We start from the raw sequence: 8,778 nt of genomic DNA, 5'->3' as shown, positions 1-8,778 counted from the left end.
GCTTTTTTTGCCCATGATTGTATTCTTCAGACATACTGCAACAACTTCTTTTCTCTTTGCTTGGGTTTTCTAAGCTTGTACTTTAATTCTTTTTGGTTTAATTTTTGATATTCTGTTCGAATCTCTCTCTTTTTTTTTTTTTTAATTTTATTAATTTAATTTCCATTGTGATTAGAAACATTGATTTGTGATTCTTATTTACAATAATATTGCGGAGTAGTGGCTCTAGCAGAGCATAGAATTTGTTACATCTCTTGTTGTGACCTCAATTATAATAGTGAGTGAACTGGAATAATTTTTTATCATAACAGTTAGTTTATTCTTCTCTTGTTGTAAGTGGGTTTGAGACCATTGAGTATAAAATGTCTTTGGCACATGATTATAAGTATATAATTATTGAGCATTCTAGACTTACTTAAAATAGAATAAATGGCATTGTATTAGCTTGCTATATACTCCGTATTATTTTTTTGGTACATTATTATATTTTAATTTTTTGGTTGAGGTCATTTTGGGAGTAATTTATTACTATCAAGTATCAACTAAATGTGTTTCATTCTTGGGTATTATTTTCATCTTGAAAACTTGTTCTAAATTGTAATCAATTTGCTGCTATGCATGTGTTTTGTGGGGGAAATGTTTTGTTAACACATGTGCTTTGCGGGTAGGCAGCTGGATGCTTTGTGTTGTGCTTGTGTGTATCCGTGCACATGTGTGGTTGTGGGTTTTTGTAAAACTATTTGTGTTTGAGCATGAACCAATTAAGCATGTCTTTGAAAAACCTGGTTTGTCTAATGGTGCATGGTGTGTGGTGCTGTTTGGGGAAGAAAAATCTAGCATTTTGCTGTAAAACCTGTGAGCATGATTCAAAATTTGCAATTTGTGTTAACTGTAAATATTTGTAATTTGAGATATTAATAGTTTTAACAGAGAATTAAGTTTATAACCTTTTCACAGTTTGAGAATTGATTTTTTTTTTTTTTTTTAAACCACAGGGTTTGGGTACTCATCACTGATTTTCGGCAAGAATAAATAAATTAGGCCCAAAATCTTGTATCTTGACTTAAATAAATTTGTACCTCGGGTTAAACATTAAAAAAGGAAGCTTTACATCAGATTTTTTGCTTGGAACACAAGGCAACTCAATTTTGGCCATCCAAAGCTGAAGGATGTCGTTTGCTATATTGGTGGAGTTCGCCCGATCGGATGTGTGTTTTTTCCAGTTGTCCTTAGTCGGGTTTGGTTGTAATATTCGGGGTTTAATGTATAAACCCCAAACTTAGCTTTTCTTAGACACACTTTTCATTAATTAATTTTCAAGATTTTAGTTTTAAAGAGAATTCTTAGTTTTAAGAGCACTTTTGATTATTATTGTTGAATTCAAGCTTTTCATTATTACAAGTTTGAATGCCCAAATTTTTAATGATTCAAAATGACAATTTATAAGCTATGAATATACTACGTAATTCGATACTTCCTCCGTTTTTTTATAGTTGCAACACACACTTTATCGCGGTATTTAAGAAAAGTGGACCTCACTTAATATAATACACTTAAAATGGGGTTAAAAGTTCAAGTGGACCATGAACTATAAATGAAATTGATAGGATAATTTTCACCATAAAAACTTTCCTTTTATAGTGTGTTGCAACTATTATAACATTTCCATTTTAAGAAAGTGTTGCAACTGTAAAGAACAGAGGAATTATTTTCCAAGCTTGTTTTGTTATTATTTATGTGTCGTTTTTGAATCACAAATGTACGATGTTACATTGACACAATTGCTCTTTCTTTTCAACTTTTATATCAAATCCAGTTTCTCTCTTTCTCTCTCCTATCTCAAATCCAATCCCTTTCTTTTGGAGTTTCAACATCACAATCAAAGGCTTCACCATTCTTTTCTTGTGTAGAAATTAGCCAAGAAATTAACGTTGTTCCTCTACTTATCAAAGGTAGCTGCGTATGTAAATGCATTCAAAATGTAATTCAAAACCATATGTTAAGGTTTAAGTGGTTGCTGCAGTTGCCAAGTTTTTTTTTTTTTTTTTTTTTTTTTTTTTTTTTTTTTTTTTTGTTGTTGTTGAAGCTAGAGTTAGGGTTTGATTTCCCCAAATTTTAATTGAAGGATAATGAATTTGCTCATATGATATTTGCCAAAATTTTGCTTTGGGATTGTAATGGACTAGACTGACTTAACAAATCATCACACTCAATATTAGAAGAAGAAGGATTGATTGTTCATAAATAAAGTAACCCAAGGATTACAAAGGTAGTAACATGAGGCTGCCAATCTCCTAAGCAACTTTAGGTTGCAAATCTCTCAAGAGTTTCCTCACAAATTTTTGGATACCAACTTGCTACACATACCATACTACTTATACTAAGATTACTAATGGTCAAAGATGACCTTAATTCTAAACATGTGACTGCTTAACATACATAGGAAGACCATGAGAACATAGTAGAAGTTCCTTCTTCTCTTCTTAATTAATCTTGTCCTCTTCTTCGTTAGAGTCTTGATGCATTGAAATTCTCCCTGCTGCTGCTTGACCTTCCTTTTAGCTTCTATTGCTTGACTTTCCTTCTAGCGTAGACCTGCATGGGCTGTGGCTGACTCGGATCCGTCATAGGGATTTTCCTTAAAAGTGAGAATTTTGATTATTGTTGTTGCTATTTAATTAGTACTCACTCTAGATTTGGCTGAACTATTTGCTTGTGATTAATGCTTCATGATTTAACATTTTGGGTTGGAACTGACTGTAGAACTATTTTGTGCTTTACTCGTATACCTAAATCTGTATTATTTTGATACCGGCGACTTTATATGAACTTTGCTGTAAAACAGATAGGCAATTGTGTATATTTACGTTAAGAACAAGTTTTGGAGACTTCATTCAAATATGAACTTGTGTAAGTTGTGAACTATGACTATGTCACAGGCATAGCATGATCTAATTTGACAAAAAACTACTTTGAGTTTCTTATATTAAACAATTATATGTATTACAAAACATAATCAGCTGAAGTCTCACTCAATAATAGTAAAATGATCAGAAGTGAAATCGGTTGAAGAACAGTGCTGGGAACAGTGTCGGACCCACCCTTGGTCACGGTGGGTCACGTGACCTAGGAAAAAAAATTAAATTAAATTTTAAAAAAAAAAACAAAACAGTGACATTACTTTCTCTCTCATTGACAAATTCAAAGTCACTGTCTCACACTCTCACGGAAATCGTCACACGCCCACACCGGCACACCGCTGCCGCCGCACCTTCCAGCCACCGCCCACAGCCCAGTGGACCACCGCACGTCCGCACAGCCGCACTCCACTCCTACAGCCTTCTAGATCTAGGTAATTTAATTGATTTTCAAGTTTTTAATTTCATATTATACACTAATTGTTGACTTGTTAGGTTGATTTTGTGCTTAATTGAGTTGTTTATGTTATTTAATCTAGTCAATTAGTGTGTATGTTCTTTGAAATTGTTGATTTGTTATTAAATTTATCAAATTAGGGAGTTAGGGTTTCTGATTTTTTAAGAATTGATAATATTGAATTTCTGATTTTTTTCTCTTTGAAATTGATATTCTAAATTGACAATGGGCTAGTAAAATTGATGATTTCATATTTAATCTATGAAATTAGGGGGGTTAAGAACTAGGGTTTCTGATTTTTTTTGGAATTGATTAGTTTGGATAATTGCATTTCTGATTTTTTGAAATTGATACTAGAATTGGTCAATTGGATATGGTGATTTGTAATTTTGAATAATTGCCTTGAATTTGTATATGTTCAGTGGTAAGCTCCCTATTAGTGTTTTAGGCTTTTAGCTATACTTTATTATCAAGTTAGTGTGTATAATTAACTTGGATTTTTGAAGCAATTGTGGTTTTCTTAATCTAATTGATAATGTAACTTAATTTTCAGAATGAAAAGGAAAAAAATGTGTGATATCACAAGTTTCTTTGGTCCGAAAAATCCTCCTCCTTCACAAAATCCTTCTCCTCCACCTCTTCCTCTACAAGATCCACCTCTTTCACCACAAAATCCTTCTTATCCACCTCCTCCACCACAAATTATTAGCTTTTTTAATATTCTTGCATTATTGATTAGTATACGGTAGTGACCCAGCACCCGAAAAATCCCGGATCCGCCACTGGCTGGGAAAGTGGCATGTCCAAACAATGACTATCTTACTGGCTGTCAATTTTTCTTGATGCAGTTGGTACACTTCCATAATTAGTCCCCTACAGAGGAGATGAGAATTGTTGGACTAACAGGTGGGATTGCATCTGGAAAGAGCACTGTTTCCAACCTCTTCAAAGCTCAAGGCATTCCCGTTGTCGATGCTGATGTTGTTGCTCGGGTATTTTTTCTTCTTCTCCCTCTCTTTCTTGTTCATGGGGTTTTTATTGATTTTGATTTTGGATTACGACTGTTAATATGCATCGCCTATTTAGTCCTAATTGTGATCATCAATATCAACTGTTGGATGTCTAATTTGATTTTTTTGATGTTACTCTGGCTACGTTGATTCAATGCTTTTATGTTTTCCTTGGTGGGGAGGATGGTATAGAAAAGGGTTTGGAAATAATGTTGAGAATTGATTTAATCACATTTTTCTTTGGATTTTGGTAATTTTCCATTGAGCAAGGGTTGGGATGTGACTCTTAAGAGTTGGTTAAAGTTAGACACAAATGATTTTACATGACTGCATCTTGATGGAGTTCTGTTTGCTTCTATCTTATGTTTGGTGATGCTTTATTTTTTGTATCAACAGGAATGTTATGACACTGATTGTCATCAGTGTCACACTTGAAAGTCTTGAACTTCTTCTAATGGTTATAATTAAAATTTAGTTGAGAGTTATCCTTGTATGAGACATTAGGTAGCATGAATTCCCCTTATGTGACATTAAACTGCATGAAGTGGAATGTGTTAGATTTTTTTGGTCCTTTCTGTAATTTCTGTCATGAGGTACGCTTTAAATTTAACATAATCCAAGATGAGCCCTCGGTTTGGTAAGCTACCTTTTAGAGCGGGAAATCGAATAATGAGTGAATTAAAGAAGGGTAGCTTACAAGCAGAAGCTCCTACATATTTTAAGCTGGCGGAAGAAGTTTATTTTACTCTTACATCTTCGACCATAAACAATGGCTTTTTGTCTCAACATCTAGAATTCTAGACAGCTAACATAGCAGAACAGTGTTATATTTAGCGCTTAAGCCTTACTTGAGGGACAGTTGGTTGGTTGCTTGCTTGCCTCCTTTGAGACTCCTATTGTTCTAGTCTTACCCGATAAGGACGCTAACAATAATTCTTTTTTATGTACCGCATGGTTCGTTTATGTAAGAAGTATCCTCTGGTATTAGCACAATTTCTACTGTTTTGGCCTTTTCACTAGCCATTTTTTTTTCCCCCAAATTTTCTCTCCTCAGGCGGGTATTGCCATTACATCTTTGGATGATTGCTTTACAGCTGTTTTGAATCTAATTTGAGGATTTAAGCATTTTCTGTGTACTTTTCCGAAGCAAAGGCTGAAATTAGTGAACTTGAATTTTAGATTTCTTTCCCTTTTTTTTTTTTTTTTGAATAGTTGAATTTTAGATTTCTAGGTAATGTAAAAGCCTTCCAATTATTGTATAAATTGGTTGGATGGACACCCACCTGAGAGTGAAGAAGACTTTCCTTTGCTTCGGCGCAGGCTATTTGACATTACATTTCTTGTGAACTGAACTGGAGTACTTTCTCAGTTTTTATTTTTTTTTATTTTTTAAATTTTTTAAAATATTATTTCATACACTATACACAATTTTATGAATTGTCCCTTACTGAAAAACCTTACATAGTTTTTCGAATTGTCCCTTGATGAAAAACCATTTTTCAGCAACTCTTTTTGTACTTCCTCTGTTCTAGTAATACTGCAACAACTAGACTTTTGCTCTGTTTATCATGCTTGTTTGACCACAAATTATAATTTATACGTAAAGTAAAATATAGTCATGTGGGGGGTCTTGTTAGATTCGTCTCGTAAAATTCTTTCACAATATCAACTTTTTATAATTTTTACAACTATATAATTATAGATATTTAACATATAAAATGTGTTTTGGATGCGTAATTTCATCCGAGTTGCAATATTTGTGGAACAGAGAAAGTATTAGCCTGTAGAAGAATTTCTTCCCAATTTTTCTTTTGCAAGTTTTTGGTTGTGATCTCAAAATATGCTTGTGGTCAGAGATTGAGGGCTCTGATGTGTTAGCACACACACTCAAGAAAAAATTGTCTTTTTTATACGGAAAATGTAGCAACAACCACTCTGTATTTGCAGGGGTAAGATAATACATCTGCCATCCACCCTGTCAGGTGAGAACCCTGATTGTGGTACTGGAGTAATGATAACAAGCATGATATTAAATGTCTGGAATCCAAATTTGTTGCTCTTACATTTCGAACAATTTGCATATCACTACAATTTATGCCACTATGCCAGTATTTATGATCCTGGTTTTGATTTCAGGATGCATTGAAGAAAGGCACAGGTGGATGGAAGAAGGTTGTGGAAGCATTTGGGGATGACATTCTACAACCTGATGGGGAGGTGGATAGGCTTGCGCTGGGACGTATTGTATTCTCCAATTCTGATAAGCGTCAACTACTTAACCGGTAGAGTAAATCTTCCTGCAGAGTCTGATAAAGTAGTTTTCCTTTGCAATTCTTCCATCATTGCATGTTAGCATGAGCAATATGAAAGTTGAGATTATGACATTTTCTGCCATACCTCTACGTATTTAAATCAATAAACATTTATTGGATGTCCATTTTCTATCCAACTGCTAGGTCTGACTTTTTATGGTTGGTGTGCAATCCCATGCTTTGAGGACTTATTTTCTAGTTAGGGGGCAAATCTAGGGGAGTTCAAAGTTGAACTCATCAGTTTCGTTCAGAAAGAGTATTTTCTTTCGGTAACATGCTAACAGTCACGTGTATGATATGCTAATGTTGTGTGCATTATGCCACAGGCTTTTGGCACCTTATATATCCTCTGGCATCCTCCAAGAAACGCTGAAGCTGTGGTTAAAGGGACACAAGGTGATTGTTCTTGACGTCCCACTGTTGTTTGAGGCCAAAATGGACAAATGGACTAAGCCTATCATCACTGTATGGGTTGATCGCGAAACACAGCTAAAGAGATTGGTTTCGAGAGATGGAATAAACGATGAGGAAGCTAATAACAAAATAAATGCTCAGATGTCCCTGGATTCCAAGAGGAGCAAAGCGGACATTGTGATTGATAATACCGGATCACTAGACGAGTTGAAAAAACAATTTCAGAACGTATTGAATGTAGTCACCCGGCCATTAACATGGAGTGAATTCATGCTTTCTAGGCAAGGAGCTTTTTCTGCGTTTGCTTTTGTTGTTTTAGGTGTTCTTGTGGCTAAAAACATATTCAAATGCGATGCATCGTAGCCTTGCAGGTTACTGTAGTTATTGATCTGGGAAGAGTTTCTGGTTGGTGTTGCAGACTTGCAGGGAATTTTTTTCTAGATAATACAAAGTAGTATAAATGTAAAGGCTTTTCTTTCTGCTGTTTTCCTCTTGGTGATGATTACTATAGTCTCGCTGAATAAACGTAAATTTTAATTTCAACAGATTGTATCAACCAACGGCCATTCTACCAACACCACTCCCCTCATCACTGCCACAGCCCACAGGTCCACCGTCCACAAACCATTCTATATTGCCTCAGGGGAATCACCAATCTGTTGCCACCATGATCACTCTGCCTCAGCTTCAGACACAAGTCACCCCTGAAACCAACCATAGCAAATCAACTTCGAAGCCACTGGTGCACCTCTACCACAACCAACCTGTACAATCACTACCAAATCCTCAACCTATAGTCACCAACAAGCCCCAACAGCCAGTAACCGCAAACAGTCCCTAATGGCTACTGACCCCAACAATTGAGAGACCTAGCCCATCTCCAGCCACATGATGCGCATACTTCCTACATAGGCATTAATTTGCCTATGCACCACCACCATATTGCATTTTCTATAAGTTTGTTAAGGTGGATTGGGTCTCTCAATTGTTTTAGTCGAATTTTTGTAAGCTATTATTTGGTTGACATTCTAATTCAAGGGTAATCTACTTTCCTAAGATATAAAAATTATAGAAATTGTTTGGTTGACAAGAACATATTCCTCTGTAAAAAATTAAAAAAAAAAAAAAAATGACGAATATATTCCTAAAGATTTTTTGAAAAGATAAACGATGTAATATAACTTCTATATCAATTAATGTAAACCAAGTATTAAAAATAAAGTTCACAAGAAACAACACAATCCGTCATGTGTACGTACATAGTACACTCACTGACTCACCCTTAATTACCCTCAATTTAAAATTACGGCCCTTCTAATTCTACACGTACACGAACCACCCTTAATCTAAAATTTATGGCCCTCCTAGTTCATACGGAATTTGACATACTTGATCATATCCTTTAATCCATTTACAAAAGTATCAAACTTTTATAATAATTATGTGGATTCAAATGCAAATAAAACCAAATATATTTGAGGAACAAACATCAGCCGCACCTCATACCAACAAGTCTTCTAAAAAAAGCACCAACAAAATTAGAAGAAGAAAATGATTGAAGGATCAAGGACCAAATGACCAAAGCATCAAAGTTCACTTAGAATTAACTAGTAGTTTTTTTGACTAACTTTTTTTGATAACTGATTTACCAAACTATTTCTGTGACA

General features: G+C 34.7%; 1 protein-coding gene across 1 annotated transcript; it reads left to right on the top strand.

Annotated features, from left to right (window-relative positions):
- Window positions 1-3,018: 3,018 nt before the first annotated feature.
- On the top strand, window positions 3,019-7,598 carry LOC110729854 (dephospho-CoA kinase-like). Its single transcript, XM_021909640.1, has 4 exons — window positions 3,019-3,352; window positions 4,224-4,367; window positions 6,522-6,667; window positions 7,024-7,598. The coding sequence occupies exons 2-4, from the start codon at window positions 4,260-4,262 to the stop codon at window positions 7,472-7,474; spliced, it is 705 nt and encodes a 234-aa protein (XP_021765332.1). The 5' UTR covers window positions 3,019-3,352; window positions 4,224-4,259; the 3' UTR covers window positions 7,475-7,598.
- Window positions 7,599-8,778: the final 1,180 nt, after the last annotated feature.

This window comes from Chenopodium quinoa, unplaced genomic scaffold (assembly GCF_001683475.1).
Source record: "Chenopodium quinoa cultivar QQ74 unplaced genomic scaffold, ASM168347v1, whole genome shotgun sequence".
In the NCBI taxonomy this organism is placed as follows: domain Eukaryota; kingdom Viridiplantae; phylum Streptophyta; class Magnoliopsida; order Caryophyllales; family Amaranthaceae; genus Chenopodium; species Chenopodium quinoa.
This window is presented reverse-complemented; position numbering and strand designations above follow the sequence as displayed.